General features: G+C 34.4%; 1 protein-coding gene across 4 annotated transcripts in view; it reads left to right on the top strand.

Moving 5' to 3' along the window:
* Positions 1-17,071, top strand: part of COG6 (component of oligomeric golgi complex 6) — a 129,346-nt gene that overhangs the window by 53,129 nt on the left and 59,146 nt on the right. For all 4 annotated transcript variants that reach the window (XR_002731002.2, XM_023208876.1, XM_023208877.3 and 1 more), the window contains exons 14-17: positions 10,268-10,399; positions 10,763-10,930; positions 14,410-14,517; positions 15,586-15,639. Coding sequence is in view for 3 of the 4 variants with exons in the window: in XM_023208876.1 (XP_023064644.1) it covers positions 10,268-10,399; positions 10,763-10,930; positions 14,410-14,517; positions 15,586-15,639 (462 nt within the window). In the remaining variant the exon portion in view is untranslated. The remainder of the gene's footprint in view (positions 1-10,267; positions 10,400-10,762; positions 10,931-14,409; positions 14,518-15,585; positions 15,640-17,071) is intronic.

Here is a 17,071-nt window from a genome sequence, read left to right as displayed (position 1 = left end):
TAAAAATACAAAAAGTTAGCCAGGCGTGGTGGTGGGCACCTGTGGTCCCAGCTACTTGGGAGTCTGAGGCAGGAGAATGGCGTGAACCCGGGAGGTGGAGGTTACAGTGAGCTGAGATCGCGCCACTGCACTCCAGTCTGGGTGACACAGCAAGACTCCCTCTCAAATAAATAAATAAATAAATAAATAAATAAATAAATAAATAAATAAATAAATAAAAGACTGTTGCAGAGAGTCCTTACTGGGTTGTTACCTTTTTCTCATTGACTTGTAAGAATTTTCAAACATGTGTTTGCATACAAGTCCTTTATGGAATAATAAGCATTGCAGATATTTTCTGTGTTTTTGAACTGTCTTTTCACTCTGTGAGTTGTGTATTAGATCAACAGAAATTCTCAATTTGTAATTCAGTCTTGTATAACAAGCTTTTATTTCATGATTAGTTCCTTTTGTGTCCTGTTTAAGAAATCTTTGCACAGTAAACTTAGATAAACCTGCCCTAGGTCACATAGTCACTAAGAGTGAATAGAAATCCAGGTCTGCCTAATTGCTAAGCCTGTGCCTACTTCCTGGTGGATGTTCCATACATAATAGTTCCTTTTAACGTTTTCCTTTTATTTTTAATTTTTATAAATTTATGAGATGCCAATGCAGTCATGTTACATTTATATATTATGTAGTGGTGAAGTCTGGACTTTTAGTGTAACCATCACCTGAGTACTGTACATTGCACCCAGTAGGTAATTTCTCATCCACCACTCCCCTACCACCCTCCCAACCTTCTGAGTCTTCAGTGTCTATTATTTTACTCTGTGTCCACGTGTACACATTATTTAGCTCCCACTTACAAGAACATGCAATATTTGACTTTGTTTATTTCACCTAAGATAATGGCCTCAAGTTCCACTCCTATTGTTGCAAGAGAAATGATTTCATTCTTTTTCATGGCTGACTTTGTTTATTTCACCTAAGATAATGGCCTCAAGTTCCACTCATGTTGTTGCAAGAGAAATGATTTCAGTCTTTTTCATGGCTGAGTAGTATTCCATGATGTGTGTGTATGCGTATGTATGTGTATATATATGTGTGGTGTGTGTGTATAACATGTATAACATAGATGTAAGACAGCTAGGTTATATATGTAAAATGTGTGTGTCCATAAATATAACACATATATATATGTTATACGTACACACAGACACCACATTTTCTTTATCCAGTCATCTGTTGATGGGCACTTAGGTTGATTCCATATCTTTGCTATTGTGCATATTTTCATATGGATATACACTTGATCCAGCACCATTTATTATAAAGGCCATCCATTCCCACTGCAGTGAAGTGGAAATGGTCATAAATCACATGACCATGTATGACCATGTGTGTGGATTTGTTTGGTAATTGTGATTTCCATTGATTTATTTTAGATTATTTATTCCATTGATTTTATTTTATTTAGAGTCAACTTATACATTTTTAAAATAAAAAAGCTTGCTGAGGCTTTGATTAAATCTATAGATCAGTTGAGGAGAAATTAGTATCTTAATGATACCAAGATTTTCAATTTATGAACATCATGTATCTCTCCATTTACTTAGGTCTTCAGTTTCTCTCACTAACCTTTTATAGTGTTCAGGCCTTGCGCATCTTTTGTTAGATTTATTCCCCGATATTGAAGGGTTTTTTTTGATGCTTTTGGAACTTCTTTTTCTTTTTAAATTTTATTTTCCACTTATGTATTTATAGTATAGAGTTGATTTTGATCGTTGATTCTGTTTCCACATAGCTTTAAGGCAGTTTGCTTTTCAGTGCAAGAGTAAGTCATTGAAGGTTTAGTCTCACATCTTCATTTTTGAAAGCATTTTAAAAAGATCATCGGAACTGCTGTATGGAGAATGGAATGTGGGTATGGAGGAGCACATTTGGAAGAAAGGAGACCACTTAGGAGACTCTTAGAGTAAACCTGGCAAAAGTGGCTTGCTATAGAGTAGTAGCATAGGATGGTTTGGAGCATTTGCATTTGGAATATATTTTAATGGTATAGAGATAATTCAGTAAATTAAGTGAGGGAAATGAAGAAAAGGAAAAATCAACAAATACTTTTGGGTTGTTGATCTGGTTAACTGGATAGCATTAATACTTGTACATTAAAGCTTCTAAGCAAATACCCTCATTTAATGTTTGTAAAACAAAAAGTGATAACTATTGTTCCTACTCCCTTTTGTATTTCATACAAACTCTAAGTTCTTTAGAAGTTTTTTCTTTTTTAAATAGGGCGGTGAAGACATTAGCTGGTCCTTTCTTTCTTTCTTTCTTTTCTTTTGATACTAGCTTTTGTTTTTGATGAAAGAAAAATTTTAACCTTACCATATAATGCTAATTTCTGTCTTTTAAAAAATCTTAACTTATAAAACAGTGTATCTAATTTTACTTGTGTTTAAGATTACATTGGAGCCTATGAGTGGGCTTCTATTAATCTATAGTTGTTTCTGTAATTTTCCATATGTTTATTTAAAAAAAAAAAAAAAAAAACAAGTGGTAACCTCAGTGATATTCTTAAAGATGTACGCCTTCCTCCTCCACCTGTAACACGTAAGAATCACTGGTTTGAAAAGTTTAAAGCACGTGAGTCACAAGGATATAAAATTGGCTAGCAAAATTTCAGTGTAGCAAAACATTTAGGAAGAAAGGATGCTTTATATAAACTTGAAGAAGGCCTCAAATAGGTTGTAAGATACTGGGGCCATTAGTGCTCGTAGGCTTCAATGTGGTCATGATCTTAAGAAACAGCTGTTAATAGCACCTTATCGTAGATTCCCTAAGATCTATGATCCTACAGAAGAATCTAAGATCTACAGCATCGTCTCTGAAAAAATTATAGAATTCAAGTAAAATATCACCTATGAAAATCAAAATTTACACTTTGATGTAGTCGCTATATGTGTGACCTTTGGAGTCTATGCTTGGGTGAGAGTCTAAGCTCTGCCCCTTCTAAGAACAGTAGAACCTTTGGCACCTTATTTAATCTGTCCTTATTTTAGTTTCCTCATATATAAAATCCGATATTCTTCCTTCCTCCTCCTTCTCATCAGTCTTACTGATCTTCTGTAAAATGGAAATAATATATACCTTAGGCTTATTAGGATGAAATGAAGATGACATGTAAAAGTACATGGTACAGTTTTAGATTATTTTTTCACATGTTACAAAATATTCATTTTGAAGATAGAAATATAAAGAAAGTTTAAACATAACTGTAGGTAACATTCAGTATTTTAATATTTCAGTCTTTTAAAAATATGAGTGTACACACACCTGTACACATGATGTGCATACAATTTTGTTTTTGTTTTTGAGATGGAGTCTCACTCTGTGGCCCAGGCTGGAGTGCACTGGTGCAATCTCAGCTCACTACAACCTCCACCTCCTGAGCTCAAGCGATTCTCCTGCCTCAGCCTCCCAAGTAGCTGCGATTACAGGCATATGCCAGCCACCACGCCCAGCTAATTTTTGTATTTTTAGTAGATACGGGGTTTCACATATTGGCCAGGTTGGTGTCGAACTCCTGACCTCAGGTGATCCGCCCACCTTGGCCTCCCAAAGTGCTGGGACTGCAGGCGTGAGTTACCATGCCCAGCCCTGATGAGTAGCTTGCATTTTTCATTTAACATATTGGGGCTTAATAAAATGTTAATTCTTTATTTTTGGAAACATCTTTAATACTGTACTTATGGATCCCATTCTTCCACACAGAAGCCAGTTATAGATTAACTATTTTGGTTCATATTCCATATTAAATAGCATTACTAATGCCAAAGCATTCCCTCATAATACTGTGGGAACATGTTTATTGTCTAGAGGCTTGTTAAGAAATGACTTACTGTTTAGTCCATTGGTATTTCAAAACAATTGATTAAATATATAGTGGTACATGTATATGTTTTATGTTATAACTATGTTGCAGGAACATAAATTGAATGTAAGCAACCATAATCAACAGTTTTTATTGATATCCATTATGCTTAAAACGTTGTGAAAGAGCAGTTAAGATATGTGCCTGAAATAGGAAGTCTAATCTATTTGAAGTAGACACTTTCACATGTCATTTTAGCAGCCTTGTATTTGGATTTAAAAACAAGCAAAGATGTTTGCTCATTGTCGCTGAGGGAGTATGCTTTGACTATAACCAGTGATTTTTTTATCCATTCATTCACACGAACATGCTTAGGCTAGTGGCACATATCCATGATATAGATATTTGGAAGTAACATGTGGCCATGTTTAAAACAAAGCTTACCTGCCTGAGCAAGTACTTGCATGCCTGCTGTACATACTCAGCAAAGTATCATGTGGCCAAGGTCAGGTTACAACTCTAGTTAAGATTTTTGAGATTTTAAGATCATGACAAAAATAGAGGGAAAAGTCAAACATACAGAATAAGAAAGAGGGAAATCTTTATTTGTAAGGCAAAAGTTCACATTTTCTTCAACTTTCTGTCAGTATGTAAGATTTCTATGAATAGCTCCAGTCCTGGCATAAGTAGCAGTGATAATATTAACACCTCTTTCTCCCAGTCGCATCACTCTGAGGATGCATCTGCCACTCACTCACTGGTACTGACTGGTTTCCAAGGAAGTGGGGTGTGAATAAACTTGGATTTTCTACACAGCTTAAAGCTTATAGGAATTTTTGTATTGTGATTATTGTTTTACATGAAGTTCATAAAATGTATTTTGTTTTTTTCTAATGGTTGCTACTACTTGTTTTAGGCCCTCTAAATAACAAAGCCCGCTTAAGTCTAGTGTTTGGCCTCCACAGGCTTATATGGAAATATGAAAGACATAGTAAAGAGGGTCTCTTCCCTAAGGGAGATTATGGTTAGTATAAAGTAAGTGCAAGAATGCATTGGAGGTACTTAAAAGAAATGTAGACTTGTCTCTTACAAAGTTTAACCATTAGAAATGAATTTTACAAAATGAAACTAAAGTGACAAAAGGATATTAATGAACTATTTCTCTTCCTTAGATTCTTTCTGTTATTCTGCTGTAGGATTTTATAGTCACAAAGTTTGTTTATCTGAAAAACTGCCATAATATTCACTTTGCTTTAGAAGTGTGGTTCTTACCTTGTTGCTGATCTAATGGATGTGTGTGAAAGCACCTCATGGAATGGCAGTTTGTCGAATGACTTGAGTTCAAGTAGCATTCACTTGCAATAATTTACCATCAACTCTAACTATGGCAAAGTGTGTCTTTAGCCTTAAATTTAAACTCCTTAAAGACTTGATTTCAAGGGAGAAAAAAATTTCCTTTAAGCTTTCTCCCACCAATGTGTAAGTTTTACATCATTGGTCTTCTGTTTTGTTTGGCAATTTAAAAATCTCTTGTGTGAATTTTTGAAAGTTTTTTTTTAAGATTTATTGCTTCCAAGTGCAACAAAAATAAAAATAAATAAATGGGACCTAATTAAACTAAAATGCTTCTGTATAGCCAAAGAAATAACCATCAGAGGAAACACACAACCCACAGAGAAAATATTTGCAAACTGTGCATCTGAAAAAGGACTAATATCCAGAATACAAGGAACACAAACAAATCAGCAAGAAAAAAAAATCCCATCAAAAAGTGGGCAAATGAGATCAAGGAAATGCAAATTAAAACCACAGTGAGACACCCTTACTCCTGTAAGAATGACCATTATTAAAAAGTAAAAAAAAAAAAAAAAAAAATATTGGTGTGGATATGGTGAAAGGGAATGCTTATATACTGCTGGTGGGAATGTAAATTAGCACAGCCTTTGTGGAAAACAGTAGGGAAATTTCTTAAAGAACTAAAAGATCTACTATTCAATCCAGCACTCCCACTACTGGGTATCTACCCAAAGGAATAGAAGTCGTTATATCAAAAAGATACTTGCACACGTATGTTTATTGCAGCACAGTTGCAGTTGTAAAGATAATGGAACCAACCTAAGTGCCCGTCAACCATTGAGTGGATAAAGAAATTGCAACAACTTGTATGGAGCAGGAGGCCATTATTCTAAATGAAGCAACTCAGGAATAGGAAACCAAAAACTGTGTTCTTAAAAGTGGGAGCTAAGCTCTGGGGACACAAAGGCACACAGAGTGATATAATGTACTACAGAGACTCAGAAGGGGGAGAGGATGAGGAGTGAGGAATAAAAAATTGGATATTGAGCACGATATACGCTACTTGGATGATGGGTGCACTAAAATCTCAGACTTCACCAGAGTACAATCATCCATGTAATCAGAAACTTTTGTACACCAAAAGTTACTAAAATTAAAAAAAAAAAATTTAAAGATTTATTGCTTCCAAAAGACACTATGTACTCTCTCTCTCTCTCTCTCTCTCCCCCCCCCCCCCCCCCCCCCCCATCTCTCTCTCTAAGCTTCCCTGGAGGATTTGTTAGATTTTTTTTTTCTTCTGTTTATGAAAGGTGTTGGGAACTGACACATACATGTTTGCTCTAGTTTTTATAGCTGTCTATTTCTGTATTATAGCTATTAGAATGCTAGCAGATCTTTCTGATTTGTACTAAGCTAAAGATTCCACTGAAAAATTTTTGAGTATCTTCTGTTCAGTTTATATTACTTATAAACATGTATATGTATGCATGTATATGGAATATCTTTATATTTAAATTTTTAGAATTATGAGTATGTTGATTTCTATTAAATGTATATTTATTTTAAAAACAAATGGAAACACAAAGAAGAAAATAACACTCATCTACATCCTCTCACCCTGAATTAACTGTTATTAACTGCTTGGTATATTTCATTTCTTTTAGGGGGCAGAGATCACTCTCTTAATTTTGTAAAACTGATATGCGTATATTTATACATAATTTAAACGATAGAGAAGAGCACAAAGATGAGAAATTTTTTTAAAACCCTCTTCTTGGAAATAACATTAGTTAACTTTATTATCATCAGTTTAACAACAGTCTATGTATCATTTTAAGTAGGAATGATAAATAGAATACTTTTGTGAAGATAAGATCATAGTCTGGAGGGTTTTTTTAAGTTCACATTTATTTGAATGTAATGAAAGAAAAGGAGACAAAACTGCAGAAACTGTGGAACTTGAATTATGTATCTCTTCACCACAAGAAATGTTTTCCTTCAATTTTGTAAGTTTTGGCTTTATGTGTTTTGGGGCTTTTTTTGTTGGGTGCATATATGTTTATGATTGTTTTATTTTTTTGATGGATTGACCCTTCTATCATTATCAGATATCCTTTATTTCTAGTAATAATTTTTGTCTTAAAGTCTGTTTTGTCTGGTATTAGTATATTAGTGTAGCTAATTTAATCTAGCTTTCTTTCAGTTATTGTTTGCAGTTATTGTTATCTTTTTATATCCTTTTACATCCAATTTATTTTTGTCTTAAAAGTGTGTCTCTTGAAGTTGGCATATAGTTGGTACATGGTGTGGTTTTTCAAATTAATCTGCTAGTCTCTGCTTTTTGATTGTCATGTTTAATCCATTTACACTTAATTTAATTGAGGGTAGAGTAGGATTTATGTCTGCATTTTGCTATTTTGTTTTCTGTATGTCTTAAATGATTATTTTCTCTGTGTCCCTGTCACTTCTTTTACATTAAGTAGATATTTTCTAGTATACTAATTTAATTCCCTTGTTATTTAAATATATATGTATGTGGGTATAAGGTTTTATTTTCTGAGTGGTGCCCTGGGACTTACAATTAGCATCTTAATTTATAACAACATACTTCCAGTAGTATACAAAAACTTTGCTCCTATATAGCTCCATTCTCCTCTTCCTTTATGCCATTATTAATACAGTTAAATCTTATGACATTGTATGCCCATCAACGTAGACTTATAATTATTGCCTCATACCATTTTCTTTTAAATTAGAGTTATGAAGAGAAAATACATTAAAACTGTCTTTTATAGTTATCTTTGTTGCAGCCTTGACCAGTGCTCTATTTCTTTATGTGGATCAAGTTACTTTCTAGTGTCCAGTTTTCCTTAGTATGTCTTGTAGGGCAGGTATACTAGTGAAGAATTTTTGCCTTTATTTGGGAGTGTCTTAATTTCTCCTTTATTCTTGAAAAATCGTTTTGCTGAATTTGAAATACTTGGTTGACAGTTCATTTATTTCAACCTGTGAATATGTCATCCAATGCTTCTGGCTTGCATGTTTTCTGGTAAGAAATCAGCTATTGATCTCATCAAAAATCCCTTGTCATAATGAGTTATTTCTTTCTAGTTGCTTTCAGAATTATCTCTTTGTCTTTTGACAGTTTGATTATGATGTGTGTTAATGTAGGTCTCTTGAGTTTATCCTTCTGGGAGGTCAGTTAGCTTCTTGGATGTTGATTAATGCTTTTTAAAATCAAAATTGGGAAGCTTTCTGTCATTGTTTCTTCACTGCCTTTTTCTCTTTGTTCTTTCCTTCTGGGATCCCGTGTATACTTACGTTGTTAAATGGTGTCTTATCTCTGATGTTCTGTTCATTTTTTTTTTTTTTAATTCTTTTTCTTTCTGTTTCTCAGACTCAATAATCTTTAGGTTCTTGTCTTTAAGTTCACTGATTATTTATTCCGCCTGCTCATTTCTGCTGTAAGGCCAAGCACAGCAGTTCACACCTGTAATCATAGCATTTTGGGAGGCTGAGACAGGAGGATCACTTGAGCCCAGGAGTTTGAGACCAGCCTGGGCAACATAGAAAGGCTACCATCTCTACAAAAAAGAAAATGAGCCAGGCATGGTGGCATGTGCCTGTATTCCTAGCTGTTAACACTTGGGAGACTGAGGTGGGGTGATCACTCGCGCATAGGAGGTCAAGCTGCAGTGAGCTGTGATTGCACCACTGCACTTTATCCTGAGTGACAGAGAGAGACCCTGTCAAACAAAACAAAACCCTATAGTGAATTTTTCATTTCAATTATTGTACCTTTTGACCCCAGAATTTCTATTTGGCTATATTTTATTATTCCTGTCGCTTTATTGATATTCTCTATTTGGTGAGACATTGTTTTCATACTTTAGTTCTTCAGACATGATTTCTTTCAGTCTTTGAACATATCTAAGATAGCTTGTTTAAAGTCTTTGTCTAGTAAATCTAACATCTGGACTTCCCCAGATAATGTTTCTGTTGAGGTGTTTTTCTGTGTATGCTGTGCGTGGACTATATTTTCTTGTTTGTTTGCATGTTTTATGATTTTTTTGTTCTTGTTGTTTTTATGAAGGAGAGAGTATTTTTGGACATGCTTACTTTGCTATTCCTGGTGATGTCACTTATGTATTAACTTTCTACATGAAACAATCTTATAATAAATGCCAATATTTGAAAATTCTTACACCTTTCTACCTACCTGCCACTCGGATGTAGTCTCTTACATTGTCTTCTAAGTGCTATTTTTAAAAAATTTACAAAATATTACTTTATTAACATTACAAGTATTCTGAAAATATTTTTAAAGCAATTCATAGGCACTGCTTTTTATGTATCATGGTGCCACCAAATAAGGATAGTGAACTTGGCATACCTTCTACTTAGTAAGTGCAAGGCACGCTACTCAGCCATGCAATAATCTCATTTAATATTTACAGAGTCCCTCTGAAGCTCTGAAAAGTTAAATAACTTGCTGAAGATTACACAACTAGTAACTGATAGATCCAAGATTTGAACTTAATGTGTTTAACTCTAGAGCCCAAGATATTAATGGTAATGTTATACTGTTTCTGTGAAGTGATTTTCAAAATGTGTGGCCGATGGGTTACCTTCTTGAGAGACTCCTAGGGTGCTTGTTGAACTGTCAATTCCTGAACACCTAACCTATACATATTGAACTAAAATCTCTGAGATTTGGGCCTGAGAGTAGGTGACGTTTCTCAATTATATTATAGTTGGGATAGTGCTGGTCTATGGACTGCATTTTTCTTATGATTTGGGCTAAAAAAATAAAACAGGCCATTTTAAATACATATTAAAATATAGTTCTATAATTCAAGTGAACGTTAACTTTTCAATTTTTTTTTTTAAATTTTAGAGTACAAGGTGAGATATTCTGAGATAATCTGGCAAAGAACTTTTCTCTCACTTTGTGTGCTATTAGTATAGTTCAAAGTAAGCTATTAATAAATTATAGGTTTCTAATGTGTGAGTCTATGCTTTGTAACTTTTACATTTTTTTTTTACTATGAACTTACATTTACCCATTAAAATTTAGTGGAAAAATATAAGGAGTGGATAAATCATCTCTTATTTTAGGTTGAACTCCCACCACCTGATCTTGGACCAAGTTCTGCACTAAATCAGACACTAATGTTGCTGCGTGAAGTTTTAGCATCTCATGATTCTTCAGTTGTACCATTAGATGCTCGTCAAGCTGATTTTGTGCAGGTATGTTGTAAATTCATTTTTAATGATTGTTTTTTGCTCCTCTATTGTACATTCTGTTTCACTTCTGGATTTTTGTAATTCATATACTTTGACAATCCCTTTCTTACTGTTGATTTTCTTTCAAATATTAAACCAGTTCTCATAATTTAAAAAGTGTTGATTTATGTTTAATATTTTCCTGTGCTTCTATGTGCACAGGAAATTGTGCTTCTATAAATTGCTTCTATATGAATTGTGCTTCTATATGTGCTTCTATAAATTGGCTTCTTTCCGATTAGTTTGGCATTAATTCTGAAGTATCATTAACCCAAGACCATATCAGTGATTGAGAAATAAAGAATTCATTTTGTTTTTCATTTGTAGGTTTTATCATGTGTCTTGGATCCTCTCCTACAGATGTGTACTGTATCAGCCAGCAATTTAGGCACAGCTGACATGGCCACTTTCATGGTCAATTCACTATATATGATGAAGACAACATTAGCTCTATTTGAATTCACTGACAGACGTCTGGAAATGCTACAGTTTCAGGTAAATGTTTCTATAAAATGTCTATTTACTATGATTGAATCTTTTTCTCTATGTGATAGCTTTATGTGATTGGCTTAACTAATTTTAATGACCTAATTCCTATAGATCCTTTGATATCATCTGATGAAAGGATACACGCACACATACACAACACACACACACACACAAATTCAGCATTTCAGTTTTCAGCTTTAGAGGAACCAGAATATGTAATGTTTAAAATACTTGATTCATACTGTAGTATGTGATGGTGGATTGAAGCGTTTCTGATTAATTTGAACAGTTATTCTGTATGCAGATTTTAGTTTCTGAACTGTGAATAATATGCTATATTTTTCAAGCTGCATAGTTAATGCAGAATGTGTTACAGAGGACAGATATATTTTTATCTATGTGTAAACCAGTGTTAGGCAAAACATTACAAATTGCTATACCAATCACTTGAGTCCTTGAGTTCTATAAAGCAAATGGTTATCACTTAAAAGTATACATGATGACTCAAACAAAGCCATTTGTAAAATTTAGTAGATAGTTGGATTCCAATTTTAAGCAGTGATTATTGGTAAATACACTGTTTTTTTTAAAAAACAACTCTGAATGTTCTGTGCTATCACACATATATCAACAGTTTGGCAGTGGATATAGAAATGAGTTTTGATAGATCTAAATTTATATTTTCTAATTTTTAATTTTTTCTTTTAAAATAAATATATCAGAATTTTCCATATTTGTGGTTTAAAGTCAAATAATTCTACCGAACTTCTTATGAAAAGTTACCAGTGTACCATCTTCTCCACCTCTAACATCTCTCTCTCATTTTTCCCTCAAAAGCACAATTTCTTTCGGTTTTTATAGTTGCTTCTTTTGGTATTTATATTTGTAATTCTAAACACTTATGTGTATTGCTACTTACAGATCTTTTAAGTTTTATATCTAATGTATTAATCTAATACATTATGAAATGAAATGAACAATGAAAATTTAGTTATCTACCACCACTCCCCCAACCCCCCCGGATAAGAATATGGTTATATTTAGAGCTTTCCCATCCTCCCAAATGCAGCTATATTATAAATTTTGGTTAGATCAATATTATGTTAAATTATTATTACTATGTAAACACTATTGGTGACTGAGCCACGTAACAAAGAATGGTTAATTTACCTTTCATGGATGACTTTTTCATTTTCTGTGGAATTAATAACGTTTTTATTTAAGAAATGTCACTTTTTTCTGTATTTGTCACTAATTCAAGCCCAAATCCCTGCCATTGATCTAAATCTTCAGATATGTCAGGTGTTTATCAATTTACTTTATCACCAATTATCTGTTTTTCTTATGTGTTCCATAACTATTTTATACATGGTAAAAATCCTTCCTGGTCTGTGCACTGAATTGAGCTTATTAGTTTATTCAAATTATCTATGTCCTTGCTTATTTTTTGCCCCCATTCAATGTGTCAACTGGACTTTTACGTGTATTTAAACATTTGGCAGAAATCTCTTGAGCCAGATCTTTATTAGTCCTGGCAGCATTTTCAGTGATTGTCCTATCAGCAGATAATTCAAGTTCCCCTTTCTCCAGACTCCACTAGCAATTTTCCCCGTGTCCTTTTAGACCCCACTGGCAGTTCCTTTGAGTGGGTATTCTAAGCAGACAAATCTCAGTGTGGGAGTGCTTATTGGCCTGTACTTGCATTATGCTTGCTAGCGTGCTGTCAGCCAAGACTGGTCACATAGAACAGCCTGGATTCAGTATGATAGAGGACAATACAAGGGTGTGGATATGGGAAGGTGTGGTTTGTCACATTTCTCCAAAGTAACAATTTACCTTGTTGGGTAAAGGATTCTTGATTTTAGGACCTTTACTACCAATAACCTATTATTTTTTCCCCACTTTTATATAGCTTCTTCCAGTGTTTCAAGCAAGAAGTCCAGGCTAGTCAGATTCTCTTGTTTTTAGTAATTAGTCCATTCATCTGGAAACTTACAGGGATTTTCCTTTGAGTTCATATGTTTTCCCAGGAAATTTTTGGTATGTCTCTTTTTAAAAATTATTTGCATCTTTGACTTTGTAGAGCCATTTCAATGTAAAGATTCAAACCTTTCTTTTGCTTAGTAAAGAGTTCTATTTCTATAATCATCACTTTTCTATGTGTTACTTTTTATATTTTGAAACCCCTGTCCTCAGTTGGTTTTATCTCAAGGATCTGCCCTCTAATTTCTTTTTAGATCTCTTTACTTTAATCTATTTCTTTGATATTTGCTCTATATTACTTTCCTTCCATTTTTCTTTCAGACCACTAATTTGATTCTTAGCAGTAACTCTTTTTCACCTTCATTAAGTGTTTACCTTTGCACACTTTGTTTTTCTTTGGTTTCTGGTAAGTCTAGCAAGTAAGGGCTCTAATTTTACTTCCTTGGGCATTTATTTAAAAAAAAAATGAAATTACTTTATGTCTTTCCGTAGTGATGCCTCAGGAAAGAAACCATACTTGTTCTGATTATTCACAAGGGCTTTCTTTTAGCTTCCTCACCTCTTTTAAATCAGTTCTAAGTTTTTTAGGGGGAAAAGCAGAACTGTTGGAGTTGCTTGGAAAAGTGCAATCATTTAGATGGTAACAGATACCATAAGTTGACAGTGTACTGTGTCACTAGCAAGCAAACTGGTAAAATCTGGGGGAACATTCTGGTGAGGAATAGAAGGAAGACCTCCGGATTCAGGATTGTACTAGCGGAAGGAAAAAAAAAAAAAGGAAGAGCAAGCTTTTTCTCACCAGGGAATGTTTCAACCCATCAAGGTAGTCCTCTTCTGTGGTTTTTATTTCCATTAGCATTAGTTGGAATCCCCCAAAATAGCACAAAACTGGGGAGCCCATACTACTCACATCTGGTAGTGGCATCTTCTTAGGCAGTTCCTGAACCTAAAATCTTTAGCCAAGTTTCTACCGGGCCCTCACCTCTTCCCTACTTGTCACAGGCCTGCCTTATCCTCAGGAGAAATTGCTGCCTGAGCTGTAATGGGATTTCCTCTAGGCTTCTCCAGATGGTATGTTTGATTTGTTAAGTCAGCCTAGCAAGTTGGGACCATGAGGAGGACAGGAAGTCAGGAACATCAGGCCCTCATCTCGGAGTTCTTCCTAAATATTTTATTTTATACTGTTGTTGTTTACTAGTGTTTTTTGTTTGTGTTTTGTTTATTACCAGCTTTTAAAAGAGTTGAGAAGCAACCCAGATTTTGTGACTGGAGGATAGTCCTAGAATCCTCGTTGGTTATAATTTTTAAAGTAAGACTTTTTCCCCCTTTCATAGAAAGACTTACTGTTTGGGGGAAGAAAAAGGTTTTGTTACAGAGGTCATCCCTGTGCCAACGCGAGGAAAAGCTCCGTGATGAAGAGCTCAGACTCTGGGGTAGTTTACTTCTACTCTCATCAGTGTCATTCTTCTTTTAAAATGTTTTCTTTCTGTGTTTTATTTTAGATTGAAGCACATTTGGACACACTTATTAATGAGCAAGCCTCTTATGTTTTAACTAGGGTAGGCTTGAGTCACATCTATAACACTGTACAGCAACATAAACCCGAACAGGTATGTGCTTAGATGTTCCTTACTAATTCATGTTCCTTCCTAATTCAAGAACATGCCAGTTTATAGTATGGTCTTCTAGAGCTGCACTCTGGATTCTTGGCTCTACCACATATTAGCTATTTTTTCCTGGGAAAGTGATTTATTTTTCTGTATCTGTTTCCTTACCTGTGGGTTGGGGGTAATAATAGTATCTGTGTCATAGGGTTATTCTTAAGACATAATATATGCATAGCTCTTAGATGACTTCCTAAATATGGTAGAGTGCCCCACAGTATTAACAATCCTTTTTATTAAAAATGGTTTTTGTTAAAAGTAATGAAAATATACAAAAGTTAGTATTATCATAAAATGTCTAAAGGATATTCATACTGGTAAATTTTTTGGATTCCTATATCACTATTAGTTGTAATTGAATGCATAGATTACAGTATAAATAGCAGTCATCTTCTTTTTAATTTAGCAAAGTGCCCATTACTTTGAGAAGGTAGTCACTTCTGGGGCCAGCATATGATCTTGTTAAATTGCAGAACCCTAGTAGAAATAAAGGAGTGATGTGAACCCTAGAAAACCACGTAAGCCATCTTTCTTAAGAAAGCAAAGAACTCTTTCAAACGGCATTAACATGAAGACTATATTATGGCCCAGAAACTCTTAAATGAAGCTCTTAAAACACAACTTTTCAATTTTTTATTTGCTAAAGTAGTAAGCAAATTTCTACCAGTAGGAACCAATTTTGCTGCCTTTCTGTACTTTCTAAAAGTATCAAAGCCTCCATGTGTCACTGGCATCTTCCAGTGCTTCATGGCCTTCATTTTCTTGAGTATGAGTAAACTTGAAGTATCATGATATTTCTGTTGTTAATAAACTTGAGCGCCTCTTTCTCCCTCCAACAAATCATAGTCCTTGATCTTACTGAGGCTGAAGAAATTACACTTGCGTTCTATGGAAATAAGCTAAATGATTTTCCAAATTTGGGCAGTTCTTTAATGGACTATATTCAATAAGTGAAATAAAATGTATATCTCCTTTTTTACATCTTGGATCTGCTTTTTTTTTTTTTTTAAATAGGGCTCTTTAGCTAATATGCCCAACCTAGATTCTGTGACACTGAAGGCTACAATGGTAAGTGTATGATAAAACATTTTAATTTAGATTTCTTTATGGATCAATATTCTTCATTTTTTGCTGTGTGATAATTTCATTCTGGGTGATACTTTTTATCTCTCGATATGCTGTATTAACACTGGGTCCAATAATAATGACTAAGCCTGTATTCCTGTAATTGAGTAGTTCTGGCCAAGTCTTAAATTCATGGTAGTGTTCCACTATGCTCTGATAGTCTCATCATTACTGTTTAGGATTACTGTTTACTCTATTTTTAGAGTTTTATTCCTAATTTAATTGAAAACAGGAATGACAGATATGAAGAAATTAGGCCGTATATCATTATAAACTTACTACATGATCCTTGGTTTAAAGCTCTTGACTTTTTCCTGACATGTAAATTGAAACTAGATTCCACTCTTAAAACAGTATGTTACTCTTTAGTTTGAGACTCACTGAATTTTGACTTTATTACCTTCCTTTTCAGGTGAAGATCTTGTATCTTCCTTTTTGCATGATCACTACTTTTTGTGTGTGTTTCTGTGTCTTAAGTATATATACTTTTCTCATGTGCATAGCCGTTCATTGTATGATATTTAAGTCATATAGCTCTATCCCTCATAGGAGTGATCCCTTTTGGAAGTTTTATGATAGTAATACTAGTAATAGTAATAATAATAACAAGGAACAAGAACAGCCATTAACATTTACTTAGCATAGCAAGTGCTTTTCATGTGTTAACTCTTGAATCCTCATGACAACCCCATTCAATCCAGGAAGTTGGCCTATAGTGCTTGTGGATTTAACTACTGTACTAAACTACTGATCCTGAGTATTTAAAATACTCACATATACTCAGTACCACAATGGCCTGACTTTCATAGATAGTCCTCTAGGAAGGTTTTTAGATTTTCCAACAATTTTTGATGGCAGAGCTTTCCTATATATTATCTTCCAGAACTCAATGTAACTGAAAATAAAAGGATAGGCCCATAAGATACCTAACAAATGCAAAGAAGAAGGTAGAGCTATCTATATAATTATTAGATATCTAAAGTAGAATTTAAAAAGACTAAATGCAACAAAGCAGAAACATTATGTCATAATAAAAGACACTATATAGAAGCAACAGTTATAACTTCTATATATAAAACAAAAATATGGCTGGGCGCGGTGGCTCAAGCCTGTAATCCCAGCACTTTGGGAGGCCGAGACGGGTGGATCACAAGGTCAGGAGATCGAGACCATCCTGGCTAACACGGTGAAACCCCATCTCTACTAAAAAATACAAAAAACTAGCCGGGCAAGGTGGCGGGCGCCTGTAGTCCCAGCTACTCAGGAGGCTGAGGCAGGAGAATGGCATAAACCCGGGAGGCGGAGCTTGCAGTAAGCTGAGATCCGGCCACTGCACTCCAGTCTGGGTGACAGAGCGAGACTCCGTCTCAAAAAA

This window comes from Piliocolobus tephrosceles, chromosome X (genome assembly GCF_002776525.5).
Source record: "Piliocolobus tephrosceles isolate RC106 chromosome X, ASM277652v3, whole genome shotgun sequence".
NCBI lineage: Eukaryota > Metazoa > Chordata > Mammalia > Primates > Cercopithecidae > Piliocolobus > Piliocolobus tephrosceles.
This window is presented reverse-complemented; position numbering and strand designations above follow the sequence as displayed.